Source organism: Poecilia reticulata, chromosome 13 (genome assembly GCF_904066995.2).
Source record: "Poecilia reticulata chromosome 13, P_reticulata-male-v2, whole genome shotgun sequence".
Classification (NCBI taxonomy): domain Eukaryota; kingdom Metazoa; phylum Chordata; class Actinopteri; order Cyprinodontiformes; family Poeciliidae; genus Poecilia; species Poecilia reticulata.
Window position 1 is genome coordinate 1,118,627 of NC_088842.1, and position 22,751 is coordinate 1,141,377.

At 42.6% G+C, this 22,751-nt stretch overlaps 1 protein-coding gene across 19 annotated transcripts in view; it reads left to right on the forward strand.

Moving 5' to 3' along the window:
• Window positions 1-22,751, forward strand: part of phldb1b (pleckstrin homology-like domain, family B, member 1b) — a 127,753-nt gene that overhangs the window by 81,982 nt on the left and 23,020 nt on the right. For 10 of the 19 annotated variants that reach the window (XM_081614444.1, XM_081614446.1, XM_081614445.1 and 7 more), the window contains 9 exons: window positions 6,546-6,866; window positions 12,403-12,549; window positions 12,650-12,787; window positions 14,191-14,319; window positions 18,379-18,534; window positions 19,252-19,362; window positions 19,450-19,539; window positions 19,841-19,975; window positions 21,539-21,700. In XM_081614444.1, coding sequence (XP_081470570.1) covers window positions 6,546-6,866; window positions 12,403-12,549; window positions 12,650-12,787; window positions 14,191-14,319; window positions 18,379-18,534; window positions 19,252-19,362; window positions 19,450-19,539; window positions 19,841-19,975; window positions 21,539-21,700 — 1,389 coding nt within the window. The remainder of the gene's footprint in view (window positions 1-6,545; window positions 6,867-12,402; window positions 12,550-12,649; window positions 12,788-14,190; window positions 14,320-18,378; window positions 18,535-19,251; window positions 19,363-19,449; window positions 19,540-19,840; window positions 19,976-21,538; window positions 21,701-22,751) is intronic. The other 9 variants (XM_081614450.1, XM_081614453.1, XM_081614454.1 and 6 more) reach the window with 4 other exon arrangements.

Here is a 22,751-nt window from a genome sequence, read left to right on the forward strand (position 1 = left end):
GATCCATCCCCACCTCTCTGAGCGACCTAGGTGGTTCTGAGGCTGTTCACCAGGAGAGCAGCAGCCACAAACGGAGCGCTGCCGCTGTAATGGAGCGGTTTTACACAGCGGGCGGCAGCGGGACGGTGACGGCCACAGGGCCAGCTTCGGCTGGGACGCAGCCCCTGCTGTGTCTGCTGGCCCTGGCTAAAGAGAAGCCTGTCTTTTTAAGCAGGGTTGCAGCGCTGATGAAGGTAACCGATGCCGCCGCCGGCTATATTTAACTGTAGCTCGCTGAAGTGTTTCTGTCTACACTGTGGGTCGGCCTGCTTTCTGCATGTGATGCCGAGGGGTTCAGTCATCAACAAGGGAACCTTTCACACCCACCAACCGCTTCAGGCCGGAGATTAAACCACTTCAGCTCTGGAGCCACTGGCACTGGAGAACATGTACTTTGTTTTTGTCTTACTTTTGGAAAAAATGTGTTTGGAAAGTATTTGTTTCAATCTGAAAACAAGTCCCGCTTGACCACAGGAGGCTCGTTGCACAACTCCTTCTGCTTTAGATGGAAAAATAAAGATATTTTTCAAATAGTAGAAACCAGAAAATACCAACAACAAATCAGTGACATGAAACATTTTCAGTTTATAATTTAGTTCAGTTTATTTATAAAGTGACAGTTCACAACAAGTCATCTAAATCAGTGGTCCCCAACCTTTTTATTACCGCGGACCGGCCAAGACTTGGAAAATTTTGCTGCGCCCCAGGAGGGGGGAGGATGTTGGTGTTCCCGCTATATCCTGAATATACCCAATTTGGGTTGTCTTGGAGTTTTTATCGCAGCTTGTGGGGTTTTTCCTGACTGGGAATGAGAATACGACCTGCTGAATGTGACAGGTAGCCAATCAGAAAGCGCGGTGACGTCAGAACAGAGGGGAATCCCAAACAGCTGACATATCGCGCAACTGAGTCCGGTGGATATCTGAGACAGTGGCACAACTACACATTATTCAGGTGGATGCGAAAACAGAGATCTGGGAGTGATGAGAGACAATGACACCCGAAGTGTTGCTTATATCCACAGCCTGCTTGGTCTCTACGTGGTGAAACAGCTTGAAGCTTCATTGCCTCATTAGCAGCCGGTTGCCGCACGTTACGCAGAGCGGCTTGTAATCTGGGACTCACCTACCGGTCCGGGATAAATCCATTCTCCTGTCTCTTTTCTGGGCCTTTTCTCCTTTGCAAAGAAACTTTCCAAAGACATCTGATCTGTTTCTTACTCATTTTGCTGCTTGTGGGCTCAATGTTGGCGCGCAAGTAACCGAGAGAGAGAATCCGGTTAAAGGATTTTCAAAATAAAAGATACTCCAGACTCAAATAATACATAAAACGGAAATATTTCACTATTTCTTGCGCAGCCCGGTAGCAATTGGTCCACGGACCGGGGGTTGGGGACCACTGATCTAAAACATATACTTCAATCTTATCTCACATCATAACCTGTATGAGATTCTTCTGATATTGTTACATGAGAAAAAATAGCCTGATTTTTCTGTATTAACATAAAAAAGGACATGCAGTGGATCCCAGCCCAGTCACAACTTTTTCTGTGGAATGTGACAACAAATCATTTACAGAAAATCCACCTATTTGAGGATTTTTTTTTTCTTTTACATATTTATATGTAAAAGAAAATACGTAATGGGAAGCTGAAATACCGAGACACATGACATACGTTTGGCAGCCAATCCAGGACGTGCATTTATTTTTCTGATGCCAACGTGCAAAGGGATGGCGGACATGTTTTTTTTTTTTTTTTTTACCTGCTCAAGAATGAACTGAACAACCAATATTTTGACGAAACAACCAAAGTGGTTTCTAGTTCATCCTGAGGGTCACAAACACCCACCAAGGCTTCTCTACAAACTGTGCCGTGTTTGTAGAGAAGCCTATTTTGTGCTAATCTCAATCTGTAACAGACTTCCAACAAGAAGTGAAGCATAGGAACTAACTACCAACCACCAATGGCATGCTGGAATCGTGCCCACCACGGCTAGCTGTTGTGGTTTTATTTTGCAGAGATGCTGTCGATTATTGCGCAAATTTCTTATCCAAAGCAAATAGTTTACCATGCAGCTGATGTAACTGTTGCAGAATGAGTGTTTTTAAGACCTGAAAGAATCTTGTGTGTTATCCCTGAAAGTCTCTAGAGACTGGAACATCAAGCCTTTCGTCTCTCTTTAATCTTCGATTCTCTTGTCTTTATCCTGGAATTGTTTGAAATAACTGGATCCTGGTCTTCAACCGCCTGCCAGGCTGGGCTTCTGCCATAGACCAGAACTTGTTGGGTTCAACTCTGGTTGACCTCCATGGAGTCAAAAACTCTGTCATTTAGAAATCTGTGCCAGTGTCATGGACCAGCAGCTTGTTATCTGTGGGGGGTTGGTGGCCACCAGAGAGGGTTGCTAGTCCCATTCCTGTGCCGTTTTGATCCTTGTGCATTCTGCAGGGACACAGAGGAACAAAAGCAGCCGCAGACCGTAAAACAGTGCCGTCTCTTTGTGCTTGCTTCTCCTCTGGGACCAGAACAAGCACAGCCCTCCAAGGATCCCAGTTTGATGTTGAATGGGGTTTATTTTGCAGAGGTAGGGGAATGTGAATTTTCCAATTCCCCCCCTCCAAGGTTTATGTAGTGAATAAAGCTTTGTTGAACATCCCCAGTTTACTGTGGAAATACTGCGCTCCAGAGTCTTCGGTTTACGCCTGTGACATAGGTGAGCGCAGCACTAAGGAGTAAGTGCTCTGATCAAAGCACCACCAATTGGATTGGATGGGGGAGAGGGAAGCCCCCAGGGTGCTTGAGGAAGAGGAAGAAACCTTAAAATGAGAGAACAGGAAACACCAACTCTCAGAGGAGGGAAAGAGAAGAGAGGCTGGCTGTTGAGAGGATAAAAATAAGAGATATGAGGAGTTTGTTTGACTGCTGTCATACAGAATGAAGGGGATAATTACCAGCTTTCAAGGAAAACAAGTCTGTATTGCTGAAGTTAATCTATATAAATAGAGAACTTGCTTCTTCTGCTGCCCTGTAGGTTGAAAGGCAGCATCTCTCTCACCATGTCAAAGCCTTATTGATGCTGTTTGAACTAAACGCACAACACAGTTGTCTCTGCAAAATTACTTTATTATATTTGTGAATCACATGGATGTAGTTTTTATACAAAGTTAGTTGGTTATTGGAGTCTGACATTGGAACCATGGCTACATGCTATCCACCTATCCATTGTCTAAACTCACTTATCCTGAAGGGTTACGCAGGGGTCAATGGGTGAGAGGTGGGGTTCCCCATGGGTTCCCCAGCGTTGTCATGGCATCAGAGGCTTGCTCAAGCCCATAAACCTGATTTTTATCCAGTTTAGATAAAAATGGAACTCCTTTTTTCTTCCCCGGCTTAATCTGACCGAACCTAGAAACTAAGCATCTTCTGGATTTCAGAGCATCCAGGAAAATGACAGAAGCCTCTAATTTGTCTAAATCTGTCGACATGTTCCTGACAGAGAATTTGTTTCTCCGCAATCTGTAGAAGCCAGACGTCAAAAGCCAGAGTTGATTCATGTCGCAGCCAACAGAAATCAAGGCAATCAGAGCGTCTGTGATCTCACTAATCATCCAGCAGAGCCTGAAGGGTGTCTGGCAGAGGGAGCGACGCCGCTGCCGTCATCTCCTCCGCTTCAGAACGCTGGGCATCGGAGCAGAGTTTGATTTACGTGCACATTAAAGCAGATGTTGCGCGGGAGGACGTGTGGAATTGTAGACCTGCCAGTAAAGGTTTTAATTATGGCTCTTTTGTTGTGAATGTTGAACCGCTCACAGGGGTCTTCTGCTCCCTCCCACTCCAGTTAGAAGCTAACTGCTCCCAGATTACAGGTTGAGATTGGGGGTAAATGCTGGGGCTGCAGCTGCTCATCACGCAGGTCCCCCCAACCCCCAGCTCTTATGTAAGCAGCAGATGGCCATGGTTAAATTTCTATTATTGCTTTATTTTTAGAAAGAAACACATTCTGTCAGTTTTAGATTTAAACATTTAGAAAGAAACGCACCTAAAACACGGTCTCTTGTGCGTACACTGCTGTCTAGAAGTCCATCTAGGAGACACTTCCTCCCAGGCTCTGATGGATGCGGATATGTAGAGGTCAGAGGTCACCGTGTGGGTGCACAGACAGCTGAAAAACACTCTGACTCCTGAAGCATCAGCTATGAGATAGTCCTCTGGTATTTCAGGAGAGGCAACTGTTTCATTTTATGCTCAGAGATTTTGCTTGTTTGTGACCCGCATGCGCAGAAGAAGAACCTTGACGTCACACAGCAGCGTAAAGTAAAAAGTGATTTTACTTTACTTTAAAATCAATCCGTTTATGGATTCATTTTAAAGTTATTCAGCAATGGGATCCGACGGACGGTATCGTCACAAGATCATAAGAAGACGAAGGAAGCTAAGAAAAAGAAAACATAACCTCTGACCTTCAGAGGAACATTGACTGCAAGGCCTGTAGGAAAGTCTGTTTGGATGTGTAGTCAGAGCCAAGAATGGTGGGATTGTGATGTGATGCGCCTCACTGACAGAATTCTTTCATCGTTTCATATATATAATTTTCAGCCATTGTTTACGTCCAGCTCCTGCCGGTGCAGAATCATGACACGTCTCACTTCGGTGGTGTAAAAGTCAACGACTGTTCAGATTGTCATGAAAAAGTTAAATATGGGTCATTATGGGGGGAAAAAATCTGGGTGACCTGTGCGCGCTGTATGAATGTTGCCTTAGTCTACTTTGTGCTGTCAGAGCTTCTCATCAAGGGATTTTTGACAGACAGTACTGTGGCTTGAGTCACTTTGTGATATGGAACAAAAAAAAAAACGTTTAATTTGTTAATTCATGAGTTATCAGGGGTCAGCTATGCTTTCACATTTCAATTAATCAGGTCAATATTTAAAAAAAAAAAGTCTAAAATACTGATCTGATTCAAACTCAGTATTAAGGAGTAAGAACGCCCTTACTCAAGTCAGGGTGCCACACATCCTTAAAAAGTTTTAATTTTAGATACAAAAATTTAACTCAAGACCGTAAAAACTCTTAAAGGGGCAGTATTGTGTAAAATTGACTTTTTTTTAGCTTTACATTGTGTTATAACATTTATTCCCTCATCAAAAACAGACCTGGAGTGTTGCCTTGATTCTTTCATGCCTGTTGGAGAAATCCTTCAATCTCCCCTGGCAACTATCCAGCTGTGAAAAGGCCTGGATGGACTTAGCTCCACCTTCAAGACGCAGAACCTCCTCAATGTTGTGGTTTCCAGTGGTGGAGAAAGTACTCAAAAAATTTACTTAAGTAAAAGTACAAATACACAGTCAAAAATGTACTCAAGTAAAAGTCAAAGTACCACATTAACATTTTACTTAAGTAAAAGTAAAAAAGTACTGACTTTTAAAAATACTTAAGTATTAAAAGTAAAAGTACTTGCTGAATGCATTACCTAATCGCTAATATCATTAAGTGTGCCGATCGTATTTAATTTTAATACATCAGAAATGTGCCATTTTAATTAACACTACCACAGATTAAATATGTTCTTATTGTGTTTATTCTCTGTAACAGTTTAGACTTAGATATGTGATTCTATGGATCATAATTCCAGGGATGGAAACATATCGTCTCCTGTCCTAACATAGCATGAACTTCATTAGTCACATTTATTTAGAAAGAAATCCAACTGAAAGGGGATGTAAAGAAGGTGAGGGGAGGACATGCAACCAAGGAGCCATGTAGCAGAGTTGTAGTCAAGACCACCGAACCCGAGACCAAGACCAGCGCCCTGCGCTACTTGACACAATAACATTAAGTTTACCTATCAAAATTGGTTTTCAGATTGATCTGAAAGATCCACATTCCCATAAAAACACCTAGATATTAAATACTTAGAGCTGAAATATATTTAACCAGTATCAATTAAAACTCACTTCATTCTGTTTTGCTTTCATCGCTGTGCTACAATCCGCAGAGGTCTCCTGCCATCCCTAGAAAAATAACGCCCTGGGCGGTTGCCCATATTGCACATGTCAGAAACCACAACTGAAACATCGCAATTAACGGTAAATAACGTTCAACTATGAACACTGTCCAACGGCGCAACAAGTAACCAAGCAGAAGGAGCATCGTGACTGTTCTCATCCTCCCTCCCACTGCGATGTTTGCCACCATGACAGGAGACGAAATCAATCAATGAGCAATGAGCATGCTCTGTGTTCATAGTTCAACTTTTACTTATTCAGCGATTAAATAAATGTGTGTATGCATATATATGTATATACATATATATAGTACATATATCTACTGCAGTATATATCTACTGCATTAGATATATAGTATATATATATAAATCTACTGCAGTGTACACAATATATCTACTGCAGTGTACACAAGAACAAAGAACGGCTCTAAGTGAAGCTTCAGTTAAAACCACAAGGGTTTGGCTTCTTCCTTATTCGTCTGTGTTTGGCTCCCTCCTCAGGAGAGGCAGCGGCTGGAGACCATCCTGACCCTCTGCGCTGAGTACAACAAAGGTGAGAGCGTGGGGCTGGACCCCCTGGGCTCAGGACGGCTGGGTTTCCCCGGGTGTCTGGGCGACTGCTCAGGGCGGAGGCCGTCCCTGGAGAATCTTCTGGGAGGAACGCCGACGTCGCCGGCCGCCCTCCGCCTGGCGCAGAGACAGAGAGAGAGCGACGAGGAGAACTTGAAGGAGGAATGCAGCAGCACTGAGAGCACCCATCAGGAGGTGAGGACCTCTCCTGCCACCAGCAGAGTGTCAGCGCTGCACAATGGAGAGCCACAGGTCAGAGGGCATGCTCCTTTCTCAACACACACTCTCCCTCTGCACGTTGCCGTGGTCTCTGTGTCTGCATGGCTCGGCTGGAACCGGCTTTTCTGCTGTTAGTTACAGAATTCTGCTAAGCAGAGTTTTCAGTTGGTTAGTTTATCATAGGTACAGGTAATAAACTTATGCACTAATTAGGAATTTTATGGTTGGTTTCTGACCTCAGGCTTTGAAAATCGTTCACCTGCAAATCAGATTGCAGGTGAAATCTGATTTCACCTGCAATAATAGATCCCTAAAAAAATAACACCCTGGGCGGTTGCCCATATTGCCAATGTCAGAAATAATAATTGTCTGCACCATTAAACATAGCAATTAACAACGCTCAACTATGAACACTGTCCAAGGCCCAATAAGCAACAAGTAACCAAGCAGGAGGAGCACCGTGACTGTTCTCATCCTCCCTCCTGCTGCAACGTCTGCCACCATGACAGGAGACGAAAACAAAGAGCAATGAGCATGCTCTGTGTTGCTACGTTCTTGTTTTATTTATTCGCCAATTAAATATAAAGATATTTTAATGAAATAAAATAGCTACTGCAGTGTACGCAGAGCATTACAAGAACAAAGAACGGCTCTCAGTGAGGCTTCAGCACTATAGGACTTAGTAAAGATCCGTCCAGAAGAATCGGATCGTTCCTGAATGTCATATCACTATATTGCAGACTTTGGTCACAGCGTTGTCCCATATATGCGACACCTCAGTCAACCCCTCCACACAGTAATTCAGCGCATGAGTGACAACTTTTTTTCATCGCAGATGCAACACGTCTCAGTCAATACAGCTAGCTTTGCTAGCATCATGTCCACGGAGCTTACCTTTCTTTAAGCCAGACGCTAAAAATTGGACAAAGTCCCACCGTCTGTGAAAGCGAAGCGCTGCTGATTTTATTGTATGATTTATGCAGCGCTATTATATTACTGACGCTCAGAGGAAACCACTGCGCATGTCTTGGAGCTCCGCATGCGAGTAAAGGTGGAGCCGATGGGTGACAACAGACACTAAGTCACGTTATTGCTTGGATTTTACGGCGCCACCTTAAATCCCTGAACTTCACATTTTAACGGAAAAAAACACAACGCGACTTGGATGTAACGAGTAACGCGACAGTTTTGTAGAAATGTAGTGAAGTAGAAAGTACAGATACTTACTGTAAAATGTATTGGAGTAAAAGTAGAAAGTATCCATTATTAAATCTACTTAAGTAAAGTACAGATACACGAAAATTGTACTTAAGTACAGTAACGAAGTCCTTGTACTTCGTTACTTCCCACCACTGCAAATAGCACAAGTCTATATTTTTCTGATGTTGTCCAGCCTTGTTGCCCTGAGATGCCATTAACCACTGAGATAAGAAGCAAAGCTGATTCCCACCAGGATATAGAGACAGGAAATGATTTAGTTTAGAATTAGACTGTTCTAGAAAACTAGATCTAGAACAGTTTGAGCTGCAGGCTCAGTTCTGTTGCCATATATTCTGTCTGTGGTTGGTCTCGCATGTGGCTCATTAATCACACCTGCTTTCATACATTTACACATGGTTGTTCTTTTCACCTCAGTAGTCTATCTAAACATGTGGTTGATGAAACGTTACATCTTCTGTGTTAGAAACTGAATGGCCGGGGCTGCACAGTACAAGGAATACATTGTCACTGCAGTGTCAGTGTGTGAAATATTCACATTGCTTTTTTTCAAACCTGAAATACATTTTAAAAAGAAATGGCTTTCCTCTCTCTGACCAATTGTCTCTGCCAAGCATTGTAAATCTCCTAGAGTTCTTTGTTTGTGGTATTTGAAGTGTCCATATTCAAGAAATTTGTCTCGGCCTTCCCTTGCCTATCTTGATTCAACTGGATCCATCCTCGGTATCTGAACAGCCTGTTTTTCTATCCGTTTCCAGCCTGGCTGGTAGCACAGCCAGATCCACTTCTGACTGGCTCTGGGGGGGAAAACCCTGTTAAAAACACATCAAGTTTTCCACAGCTATCAATCCACCTGAGAGCCAGGTCATTACCTCACTAACAACGTCTCTTCCAGCAAAGAATTGATTTTGTTTAAAAGGTGTGGATTCACTGCTATTCTGTATGTTATGCTGCAGAGACCTCCCTAAAGTTTCTGTATGACTGCTCTAATATCACTAATCTAGTCTCTAAACTGTTTTAAACATAAACAACACTCACTGTTTAACCTGTGCTTTACAATTCCAACAGGCATTTCTGATCGTTGTCTAGTCAACAGCCAGAAAATTGTCTGGGGTTTTTTCAACAGTTTTAGGGTAATTTTGATGAGCTGAATCCAAAAATCACATTGGTTTTGCCCAATCAGATCAACTTTCTGAACTATGGAGCAACATGAGCATCAAAATGCATGACTTGTTCTCATATCTGGATCAATGAGTGACGAGCAGGAGGAGAGATTCCATCAGGACAGAAAAGAGATGCAGACGTAATGTTCAGGTCACATGTACTTACCCTTATCAGTATTTATTAGAGGTGTGCCGATTGATCGGCCGATTTCCATGAAAAAGTGTATGATCGGTAATCGCCGATCACGGTCTCTTGTTGCCGATCACACAAACCGATCACCTGCTTCTCATTTCGCAGCCTGTCTGTGCAGCTGGTCTCCTCTTTCCTTCACTCTGCGCAAACGCGCAGCAACAAATCCTAAGCCATGTGGAACTATAACGCACTGAGTGAATGGGGAAGTTTGCGTGTTGTGGCGGAAAATTGAAGCAAGTCAAAATGCATCAACACAACGAAGCTAATACGACATAAAAACAATGCTATACTTGACGGAGTTTGGCTACATCGAGGCTCACTGCAGTAAAAAAGACATATGGAGGATCAGATAGCAGGTAAAGCAGCGCACAGCTACAAACACTCACCAGGATTAGCATGACGGTCAGAAAGCCAAACAAATAACCCGCAAAATTATTTAAGTCTTTGAGCTGCGATGTAAGACGCTGGTTCTGCTCTCGCTGTTGAACCGCTGCTACGCTACAGGTAGTAATATTTCACAGACGGAGCGCCGCTTCTGCTCCACCTGGTAGTGACTCTCACACCGAACCTCTGCTTAAAGCTCCATCCATCCATCCATCCATCCATCCATCCATCCATCCATCCATCCATCCATCCATCCATCCATCCATCCATCCATCCATCCATCCATCCATCCATCCATCCATCCATCCATCCATCCATCCATTTTCTTTACACCCTTGTCCCTTAGTGGGGTCGGGAGGGTTACGGGTGCCCATCTCCAGCTAACATTCCGGGCGAGAGGCGGGGTCACCCTGGACAGGTCGCCAGTCTGTTGTTAGGGCAACACAGAGACACACAGGACACACAACCATGCACATACACACTTACACCTAGGGATAATTTGGAGAGGCCAATTAACCTGACAGTCATGTTTTTGGACTGTGGAGTTTGCACAGGGAGAACATGCAAACTCCATTCAGAAAGACTGGAGCCGGGAATCGAACCCAGAACCTTCTTGCTGCAAGGCAACAGCTCTTGAAGCTGCAGCATCTAACCTAAAAAAATACATTTTACATACGTATTAAAACTTTTGCTGTCCTAACATGAGACAGTTAATCTCTAAAAAAATAATCGATCTCCTCCCTGTTCTGCATATTTACTCCGCTCAGTCAGAAACAGCCACTCAGAACTAGCAGTAATCAGCTAGCCGCCATGCTATCAGGAGGTTTTCATTCAGTAACTCTGGATTGTTTAATGTAATGGAACCTGTATTTGCCTTTGAATGTTAAGTTTTATACTTGAATTTTTTGGCAATGTTGAGAGGTTTTATTTTGGCTCTGCATTATTTAGCCTCTTCAGAGCCTCCATATGTTATCAGTCTGTTAAAGATAGTATTACTGATAACAGTACAATTTGCACAATGCCTGTTTTGTTTAGTTTTCTTCTTGTAAAAAGTTAATAAAAACAAGTTTTTGTCTAAATTAAGGTGAATTCATGGTTCCTTTTTCCACATAATGTAACCGGTGTTGCTTATGATTAAAAAAATAATACTTATATGATCGGTTTCGGTGATCGGCCGTGATCGGCCCTCATGGGTGATCAGAATCGGCAGGAAAATACCTGATCGACACATCTCTAGTATTTATTATTCAATTTACAGATAACAAATTTGTAGACAACTTTTTTTTCTCCTAGAACCTTACTTGGATGAGAAATATTAACAGAAATGAACTGATAATGTCACAAAAATGTCATCAGTTTAGTCAGAAGAACAGATTTCTCTAAATCAGATTAGAATAAAATAAAATACTTGACCTAATTGAGAAAAATGGATGTCATTTTTTGATTCAGTGGTGCAAAATAGTCCTAATACAGTTGAAAAAACATAGAGAATATAGACAGCCCAATAGCTGGAGACATGGTGACACCATAATGGCATGTCACCAAACATTTACAGTCACATTAACAGACCAGACTTCAGAAAGGGAGACACAATATTGTTTCAGTCTTAAACTAGTTGGACAAAAAGTGAGATTTGCTTCTAATTAGGACCAGGATTTTAATGCGTTCATTGTAATTAATTCATTGAGTACAGAGATTTCAACAATTAAATATTGTAGTTCTATTTATTGAATTTTTTATACATACAAAGTTACAGGAACAGGAACCTTTGTATTTGCACATGTCTTGTACACCTATAAATCTGATGCACAAGTGACGTCCGCAAACAGTGATGGACAACACAGCTGCTTCTCTTGGCCCAGTGGGGTTCATTTCTGCTTCAACAAACTATCTGAAGGGGCCTTGGAAAACGTTATCGTTGTGTTGAAGTTGTGCTAAAAGGAGTTAGTCTATCACTGAAGCACAGACGTCCTCAACACTAATGTCAGCCTCCACAGTCCACATTTCTACAGAAGTTAATGCCAATATTTTGTGAATCCCTAGTTATTGATAGTAGCCGCTAATGAAGGCGTTTTTTGGGCTGTGCCATCAGTGATGAGAACAGAAACAGCTGTGCTGTAAACAACCATACCTATTAATGTTTATTCAATATTTGGAAGCGAGGCTAACATGGAAGCCATCATTCACAACTTTTCATTCTGTTCCGTGATTGGCCTGGTTGAAATTCTTTCAAAGAAATCGAGTTTAGTGGGAGAAATCCTAGACAGAACACTGAAGGGAGATGAGAATCAAGCGGCATTGCTAAGGAAAGCAACAACCAGGCTAACTTTGAATGTGGTTTGATGGACAAAAACAACACCCAAGCAGGATAATAGTCACAAGTTATCATAACTTTGTGGTTTTATCTGCTCTCAGCTGTCCCTTTCCCACATTCTTCGGCATTATCATTGGCCTGAAGTGCTGGTATAAATTTCTTTTAACAACTGAAGTCAGTGAATCATCCCTTCTATGAAGGTTAAATCAAATCAGATTCCACTGAAACTTTTGCTACTTCTTCAGACGTGTGGTTTTATTTCTGTTGGACTAAGTTCACCGTCTCCCACCTGTGCAGCATGAGGACTCGTCTGGCTCAGGCAGCGCGGGCTGTTCAGAGCTGACTTACCTGGAAGATGAGAGGACCCGCATTCTGGCCCGGACTGACGAGCTCAAAGCCCGACTCACCGAGTTGGAGCAGCAACTACAGGAGTCTGAACAAGAGGTGCAGCCTGGAGTTAAAGGCGGCGGAAATGAGCCGAGGCTCAGAATGATCCGTCTCTTGGTGACGCTGTGTGAGTCTGAGTGTGCTGAAACCCTTGCAGGCGGAGATGGAGCGCGCCCTGCTGCAGGGCGAGACGCAGGCCGAGCTTGACCAGATAGAGGCCGAGACGGACGTCGTCAGTCAGCTGCAGCGCAAGCTGGAGGAACTGGAGAGCGCCATCCAGAGGGAGAAGGACAAGGTACACACAGCAGGAACCTGAGCCGTTAGGATTTCTAGCTGCTTTGACAAAGAAAGAAAGTCAAGTTCACCATTTCTGCTGCTTCAGTCTCTGATCAGCCTTTGCATTTGCATCTGGTCCATAGCGGTGTTTCTGCTTCATGCAGTGTTCTGCTCTGGTTTTACTCCTGTATGGTGGAACATGTACATCTGGGCTGAAATGAAGGATTCTGCTTCCTGGGTTTAGTTTCTTGCATGTTGCTCCATTTATTTTCCAGCTGTCTGATCTTGCTAATCTGATCATTAGCATCACTGAAATCTTTTTCTTCTCCAGAACTTCCAGAAACTTCACCTTCTTAATAAAGCCCTATGCATCTTCACAAGCTGCTTGACTAAAACCATCTACCTTAAGACATCCTATTGCTTTTAGATTTAGATATGTGCGTATTCATGCTTCTGTTATCCTATTCTGGTCTGCATTTCTGCAAGAAAGTATTAGTACCTTCCTATCTCCACGTTCGGTTAGATCTTCCACATCCAACTGCAATAATGAATCGGCAGTCGTCTTCTGCTTATGTTGTACCTGAGCAGAAGAAAACAAGAAAGATGGCTGCTGTTGTGGGATAATGGAGAGCAGTTTTAGAACACTGAAGTAATTTCTTTAGCACAGCCAATAACAGCAGGTGACACATCAATTGATTCCTGAGGATGAAAGTGGAGCAGCATCCTGGAAAGCTGATGCAGTTTACCTGGAAGACATCTGATGGGGAAATGTTCTAGTAGATGAGAGGGTGTTGTTCTCAACCAGGACCTACAGTGCCTCGCAAAGTTATTCATACAACTTGGATTTTTTTCCCCAGTTCTTTTTTCTTATTACCAAGCCTCGCTGTATTTTCTTTCAATCTAATGTGTTAGACCAACACAGAGTAGTATGTGGCATACTAGAGGTGCCCCCTTTGCAGTGTTCTGGCCAGTCAACAGTGTTTAAAATAGTCTGATTTGGATTATGATCGATACTAATTTTGTCTTCTCTGTAAGTCAGCTGATTGGCAGTGCACATCAGCAGGTTAGTGAGGGGCATTATTTTGATCCATTAGACTGGATGAAACTTAAAACTTCAGGATTCTGACCCGGCCGATGCTGGAGGCTGCATTGTGGTTTCGCTCCCAAGTTGTATAATCAGTATTTAAAAGTTAGTAATATGCTCAGTTTTTTTTCTCTCTTTCTCTCTCTTTAATCCTCCTCAAACATCCATCCATTCTGTGTGTGTGCGTGTGTGTGTGTGTGTGTGTGTGTGTGTGTGTGTGTGTGTGTGTGTGTGTGTGTGTGTGTGTGTGTGTGTGTGCGTGCGTGCGTGCGTGCGTGCGTGCGTGCGTGCGTGCGTGCGTGCGTGCGTGCGTGTGTGTGTATCTCGTGTCTTCCTAGGAGAGGGCAAATGTTGAGGCCGAGCGGCGGGCCCTTCAGAGGCTCCAGGAAGGCTATGCTGAGCTGAAGAACCAGCTTCATAACTGTCCAGAGTCCCTGAGGGAACAGTTGCAGGAACAGCTCAAAAGGGTGGGTCTTCCCTCTCGTCCACCTTCTGCCAGGCATCAGCGGTTGCAACCTTTTTGTATTAAAAAGTTGAGCTAAAACATTAGACGTAGGCCTGTCACGATAACAAATTTTGCTGGACGATTAATTGTCTAAAAAATTATTGCGATAAACAATAATATTGTTTCAAGACCTTTTGATACTGATTTAATGGAAATGACTAATAATGAATGTGATTTCCTGCCATAGATAGATACACTTTATTTTCAAAAGAACACATAACACTGGAACTGATAAACTAAATAAACAGAACAACCCAAAACAAAAATAAAATGGATTCTCAGTCTACATTAACAAAAAACGTACTTGAATAAAAACTAAACAACATAAAGCCAAAGTGGAAATAAATACTGCATTCAACCAAAAGAGTGCAGATTATGAAGTCTGTATACTATATTGTCCTTCAGTAATCACTAGATTTAAATAGAGAAGATGGAAACATCCTCACATCACATGATGCAGTATTTCATACTACACGATTTTTTGCCCCTATTTTCCCTTTACAACGATCTTAGATCATTGGCCGTTCTAAGATTGTCGCTGGTGATTTCGTAACCGATCATCCTGTAGTGATTTAGATCGTCGTGGCCGCTCCGATCTAAATCAGGGGTTTTCCCCGACTGGGAGCTTAAAGCTGAATGTGACAGGTAGCCAATCAGAAGGCGCAGATTCTCCTCCGCGCTTTCTGGGGGGGAAATAGTGAGGGGAATCCCAAACAACTGACACGACTCAACCCGAAGTCCAGCGGACATTAGAGATGATTTGTGGAAACAACATACATGTTTATTCAACATTTCGTGCAAAAAATTTAGAAACGACAAGGAGAGGAGTTGGAGCCAAATTGCTACTGCAGTTGATAAACCCAGTAAGTTTTCAGCTGTTCTTTCTTCGTTAACGTGACATAAATAGATTATAATGATTTTCATTCAGTCAGGACTTTACGCTGCATCACAGGTAGATTCTAGTAAAGCATTGATTAATGCCTGATTTTAAATTTAGTTAACTGGACTTATAGCCATTATTTTGGCCCAGGTGGCTGGACACCACACGGCACGACAAACCCGATCGAACCGTCATAACTAGGATTTCTGTCGGCTAATGTGTCTCTCAGGGTTTGAAAATGGGCCGACAACTTGTGTAATGTGCGCTGGACATTAGACTAAGGAAATGAGGAAGGGAGGGTCAGTGGAGAGCACCGGAGCTGAGCCTTTTTTCAATCAGTGTCATCAATAGAAAGAAAAAAAAAGGCAGGAAGAGACGATAAAGCCGGTAATTAAAATGTGGTCGATAGGTTTAATTTATCATGCGTTTAATTGATTTATCGTTTATCGCGACAGGCCTAATTAGACGTGACATTACCTGTCCAGGAAGTTCTCAGTTGCTCAGCACTGTGTTCAAACAGGCTGTTCTTATGCCCAATATGAGCTGCACCATTCAGATTGTTTGACAGGATTTTGCAAATCCGTAAATAATAATGTCATCCAAACTTTCTTCATCAATATTAACCTGCAGTTGATAACAACTACAATCACTTTCAAGCTGTTTCAGGCTAAAATTGTAAATAAGAAATCCTTTTTTATGTTTTAGCTGGTGAAGTAAAGGTTTAACTAATAAAACACATTATTGGGATTTTAAATGTTCAGGTTTTATCAGTCTAAGGCTACATTCATCTGTATCTGATACTTTTTTTAAAAAAAGTGTAAATTGCGCCAATCTAATCTATATATATATATATATATATATATATATATATATATATATATATATATATATATAATAAATTCCGTTCTCACCCTCCACGGGTGATCTCTCCATCTCTCTGATATCAGCCACTTCAGTTATTTGTCGGTGGTACCTCCCATGTAGGGGCTTGTCCTCCCATGATGGCACCTTGTCCTTTGTTCCCCATTGTCTGAGACATTCGCTGAGCACATCGTCTGTTGAGGCTTTGTCCTTGATGTATTTATGGATCTTGGATGTTTCATCCTGGACAGTGGCTCTCACACTCCTTCCTTACGGTTCGTGTACAGTCTCAGGGTGCTGGATTTGGGGTGGAACCCTCCATGCGTGGTTAGTAGCTTCCGAGTCTTAACATCTGTGGTCTTTATCTCCTCCTTTGGCCAGCTAATTATTCTTGCAGGGTATCTGATTACTGGTAAGGCATAGCTGTTTATGAGCTGGCTTCTCAGTACTTGCCTTATTCGTTGGAGGTATTTGGCCTCCAACAAATGGGGTCAACATTCGCTGGACCTCATCGAGGTTGCCATTTGTTACAAGTACCTGGTATTCCCAGGTACTTGTAACTTTCCTCAATGTCAATGATTTGGCTGAGGGGGTTCAGGCCAATGCAGAACAGCAGTGGGGACAGATCCTCTGAGCTCGGGTCTTCTACCAGAGGCCTGGGAGCTTGAAGGTTCTCCTCCAGTATCTTGGTTGTGCCTAGAACTGCATATTTCTGGACTGAGATGTCTGATGTTGTTCCTGGGATCTGTTTTAGCCACTGCAAAAAAATAAAAATAAATATATATATATATATATATATATATATATATATATATATATATATATATATATATATATATATATATGGAGTGAGTGCTTGTTGATGGAACTGCAGCACCTGGTGACTGTGTGGGGTAATCAGCCAGATGAGGAACACATAACACTCATGAGTGGCGCATCATAGAACATTTAGACTATAATGTTAAAATTAACCTGGTGTGCTCGGGCGTTGTAGTCTTTCAAGGGCAGGTAGAGTTTCGGTTGAAGTTGGTGCTTTAGCTAAAAATCCCCATGTTGGTAAATCGCTTCTACATTAGCAAAGCTAATGTTTATGATAGTGCTTTAGGATTAGCACAACTAAGTTTTTAGCTAGCTGATATCTTATTTGGTAGCTGCTTTTACGCTACCAAATAAGAGATGGATTCAGATCATCACAAGACCCCATGATACAAGATCTCTTTTCATCTGTAGTCACTCTGTCCAGTTCATCTGTGAGTAAAATGTTGTAAAACCTGCTGGAGGTCAATGACTTTAAACCAAAGAACTCATCAGTCAGATACACAAATCTGATTTCTTGCTGGTTAAGAGTAATTCTGAGAAACTTCATCACACATGTTGTGTAGCAGCTAGCTGCAGGAAACATTACCTCCCCTCACAATGCAGCCGCATCAGGACCCAATCCCCTCAGCTACTCCTGATGCCATCGCTAAAGCTGAGGCGGCTTCATACAGCCATAACAGAGTAACATGAGTTCTGTGTCAGACCCCTTCTGTGTTTTTACTGGCTTCCACCTCGTAGCTGCTTTCATGGAAATCATGTCATGGCCTGGTTCATATCGATTCTGCTTCATTTGGTTTAATGCGTCCACATGGAGAGAACTGAGCAGTGAAAAGAGTAGAAATGCCAAACAGGATAAACAGAAGCTGAGCCTGAAAAGCCTAGACGACTTTGTTCTGTGTTGGGGTGTTGTAGAGGTTTTTTTTTTAATTTATTTATTTTAAACTCCTGTTAAATGGGACAGTTTAATTCTTACGTCATCTGTATGTGAATTAACAATCCAGGTTGTCTGGGCTGCAGTCTCAAGAGGCTTGATAATAAAATTTTATCCTGTCTGCAATTCAGCTTCTCTAAAGCGGCAGAGAAACATTTTACTGTAACTTACATAGATTTGCTCTAAAGATCAGCTTTATACATTCTTTTAACAGTGAATCACTTCATTTCAAATAAAGCTTTGTTTCCTATGCTGCAGATTTACTCTCCCATGTTAATAGGCTACTTTCCAATCCACATAAGTAAGTTTTCACTCTAAAGTAATTTAATATTCACACAAATTCAAGTCAGTGGCAATCAGTTGAGCTCAAATCATCATCCATCAAACACTAAGCTTGAAAGCCAGTGTTTTCGTTTGTTTGGCTGAGAACTGCTGCTGGTTTTTTGAAAGTGCTGGATACCGTATTCAAGGGTGGGCAACATGCTGTTGCATGTTTGTTCCAATCACAATGTTCTGATTGGCTCAATTAGGACGGAGAGGCACTGGAAGCCGGGACCAAGAAGTTTGAGGATCTGGAGTTTCAGCAGCTGGAGAGAGAGAGCAGCCTGGAGGAGGAAAGGGAGACGCTCAGCCAGCAGCTCCTTCAGGAGAAGGCAGAGTACCACCGCAGCATGGCCAAGAGGAAGGTGAGGAACCCCAGAAGGTTTAAACCAGCGAAACAATACAACAGTAGTTGTGGCTCCATCCTGTTGTCATGCAAATTATTTTTCTAAACTTTTGAAACGTTGCAAATAAAAAAAAGAAAATGCAAATTAGAAGTATTTCTTTCTATTGGTTTGGAGTGAGTGAATCAGACTACGTAAAGTAAATTCAGCGAATGTTGACCCCATGCATGGCTGTAATCAACATGATGCTGGGGTTGAAAAGTAGCATGGAGTGCACATCTTAGAAAAAATGAAAACCCTTTAAGCTTAGACTTAGAAACTTTCAGAGTTCTGAGCCTCTGGTAAGGCACAGACCCATCACTGGATGGGATAATTTGCTACGCCAGAACTTATTCAACAAATGTGTCTCTATCTCCACTTTTGCGCTTTAACTCTTCAGAAGAGCTGAAAACCACCTGAAGGTTTTTTTACTAACCACTCTTTTTTTTACTATTTTTTTTACAAAGTTAAAATCAATTCTGTTGTTTCCATCAATAATTTCTAATGTCACTTTTCAAATACAAAAAAAGGCTGATGAAAACATGGGTACTGTAGCCCTGGATGCTAATCATCTATTAGCAGGTGTAGCAGGAGACCCTGGGCTATGTCTGCACTGTTCAGCTGACAAATGACTGTGGTTGCATCTAGAGTTAGAAAACCTTCACCCTGAGGGTCGGGTTGTTGTTTTCTCTTGTGTAGGAAAAGGTTTCTGCTCTGGAGAAGCAGGCCAGCCAGCTTGGCCAACAGGCTACCCAGGAGTGTGAGCGGCTGGCCAAGGACCGGACCCTTGCGCTGCAAATGCTCCAAAAGGTACGGAAGAAAACGCCTCCTCCCCTAAAGTCTGAGAATTTCAGAAAAGCATGTGTCAGTATATTCCAAATTCTGATTTTATTCCAGGAGAAGGAGCGACTGTTGGCTCTAGAGAAGAGATACCACACCCTGACCGGAGGAAAGAGCTTCCCCAAGTCTTCCTCTGCCATGAGAGAGGTGAGTGAAAAGATGAAGATTAGTCTCCAACACCCTACTCATTTCACCATCACCTCACTCAGATCTCCTGGCTTCTGACTGTAGACTAGCATAAAGTCTGCGATAGCTGTTTGGATTTAATGCAACTTCTGAGACCAAGTCATAGGTTTTTCAGCTGATTCTTGCTTTAATTGCTAATGATTTATTGAGTATCACATGAATTAGTTCAATGGAAACATGTTGCTGAAGCTCCAGTCACCTGAAGAGTCCCCAACCTTGACTGTGGCCAATAAAAGTACCTTCCCCTGACCTGTCCAAACAGGAAACTCTCCATATCAGCGAGGCTGAGCTGTTGCTGGGGGATGTCCGGTCCTCCCAGACCTCCCTGTGTGGAGTCTCTCCTTCCTTCTTACATCCTCCCCCCCTCTGTCGGTTGTTCCCCAGCAGTCCCACAGAGGTAACTGACCTGCTGACCTCCGCATGATGCCTGCTGCTCTCCCCTCTGCTGTGGTGTGTCCCTCACCCATCACCAGGCAGTGACCTGTATTGTGAAGTAGGGTCAGCTCATTTAGAGCAATACTTCAGTTATCGGCTTACTAAACCAGGGTGTCCACACATTCTTAAAAAGTCTTAGGTTAACGTATCTCAAATTAGGCCTTGAAATGTCTTGAGCTCATTTGAAAAAAACAGTTGGTCTTTAATATGTTAATATTAAGTCTTAAACTTTGTCTTAACAGGACTGTTGTATTTTCAGATTATATTTTTTGTTGCTAGAGTTTTCTGTCATGTTCTGTGACTCAAGACGGTTGAGGCTATTGGTAATTAGCTGACAAAACATGTTGTCTATATTTTTGCTATACTTGATTGTATTGCAGCATCAACCCCAACCATTCCCTATAGTTATAGTTTTGTTCTGTCTTGAATCTTATTAAAGGTGGCATTAAAAAGGTCTTAAAAATGTCTGTTATTTGAGTTGGTGAATCTGCAGCAGGTCAATACGGTTGACTTGCTGCAGGTCAACCAAGTCTTGGTTGACTGGGTTGTTAGTCCAACCCAGTTGAGGGTAACTGGTAACTTATGACTAACATACCCTTTCCTAGCTAGCCAGCTAGCTTTGTTGCACCTACAGTGGATAAGTGTAAATTTATTGCCTGTTGGTTGGATGAAGTTTGTATATTTCCGTGGAGATGTCGCTCTTAAATTCCATTCATAATGGTCTTAAGAAGGTCTTAAAAAGTCTTAACTTTGAGTTGGTAAAACGTGGAACGAGGAACCCTGTAAATTCTGTCTTCATAACAAACTTATCACACTGGTCCTGCTTCATAGTGAACTCCCCCTGGTGTGACCACATTGTGATCTGCTGGTGTTCAGTGTTTTCCCTCCGGTTGATCTGAGCAGCCACAGGTTGGCCATCGTACCAAGCGGATCAGCTACGTGTTGCTGTGTGTCGGCCACATTTGACGTCTGTCTCAGAGTGTGTCTGGCTGTCACCAGAGTCGCTATCAAGTGTCCATAGCATTGTTGTGTGTACACGAGCGTTGTGGTAGTGTTTGTAGAAGGCAGCGCCTCTCATCCTGTCTGCTTCTTGCCTCGCCTCGGCCAGGCCTCAGCAGTACGTGAAGCTGTCAGAAGCCTGTAAGCTGTACTTACAGGTACTCTTACTTCCTGCTTGTCCTAACGCTTGACATATCTTTCTCTCTCTCCTCCCATCCTTCCATCTTCATGTCATGTTGCTCCCTCTGCTGGTTGGCTTTGTGCCGCATGAACGTTTGCTGTGACTTTCGATTGATGAAGAAGTGTGAGAAAGGCATGCTTGTTGGAAGCAAGTTGTTGTGTGGTTGGAGATGCCAGAAGAGAAATCTCCAAACTAACTGTGATGTTTCTTAGTGATAATCCAGCGTTTGTTTCCTCTTCACCTGTTTCCCTCCTGCTGCTGTTCTGGTCTGGCTGACTTGTCTCTCTCTGCTCCCCCCACCTTTCCTGCTGCCTCCCATTGTGTGTGGGTGTTCCACCTGTGAAGGAGTATGTGACAGTGGGCCAGTTAAATCAGATCTATGGGATGCCCAAGGTGGAGTCTTCCCCTACCTCCCCGCTTCACCAGCCCCTGCCGCCTGGAGCAGGAAACCCCACCTTCTCCTGCCTCCCCTCTCGGCATGGCTCCTCCCTCTCTCTGTCTGTGGAGGTGTGTGTTATCCTCCCCTCTTCTTCTCCCTCTCCTGCAGGAGTAATTGTTTAGGAGTGTAAGCAATAGAAATGCCTGTGTCTCAGTTAGAGGTATGCAGGTGGCTAACTGAGGTAAGATGAGATTTAAGAGACGTATTCAAATTGTTTAAAGTGCTAAATACAGTTCTTATATAAAGTATTCTCCCTCTTTTTTTGCTTTGCAGTTTTTATTGCTTTTGCGCATCAATCGTGATTGACAGTTACAAACTCTTTAATGTTAAAGTAAAAACTAATTCCTGCAAAATAAGGGCAGCTAAAAATATTTAACATAAATTATGTCATTGGATAAATAATCAGTCCCTTTTAAATTGACTGGCCCAATTTAACAGAGGTCCAGCCAATTGGTGCCAGTAGTCTCACACCAGCTGCATTTTCATTACTAATGTGTATAAAACTTTGTAGATATTCTGCTAATTTGGAAAACCCCCCACAATTTTGCAATTGCAGTGTATCTAATAAATAAGAAATTAAATTAAAATCACACTTGAACAAGTCTTTTTTACGCAATAAGTCATAATCATGGCCGCGATGGATGTAAACAGTCGCATGAGCTATATTTATATTTGAGCCTTTAGACCGTCATCATCAGCCATCAGAGGAGATGTTTGAGTGACAAATGCGGTGAGCTTGGGAGCTGCTACGTATGCGGCACTTTTAGAAAATTATAGTTGGGGATTTTGCAGGACGTCGATAAGTTCAGCAATTTTGAATGACAAACTCAACTTTTAATGAATTGTGCAATACTGTGGGACTTTGGTTGAGCCAGCTGCTCATTGTCCAGGGAGGCCAGTGCCTACAAATAATTGCGTTGCTGCTGGTTACAAACTCATTTACGATGTGAAAAAAGACTTTCTGATGCAGCGCAAAAACTTTTGATCAAAAAACATGAGTTTGCTCAAAATCGCTGTGTTTCTACTAAGCAAATTAATTTTTGTAATTCCAATGTGCGCCATTTCATAAATAAGGAGTAAATAAAAACTTAGTTTATGTCTGAAGTCCAGAGTCGGGGA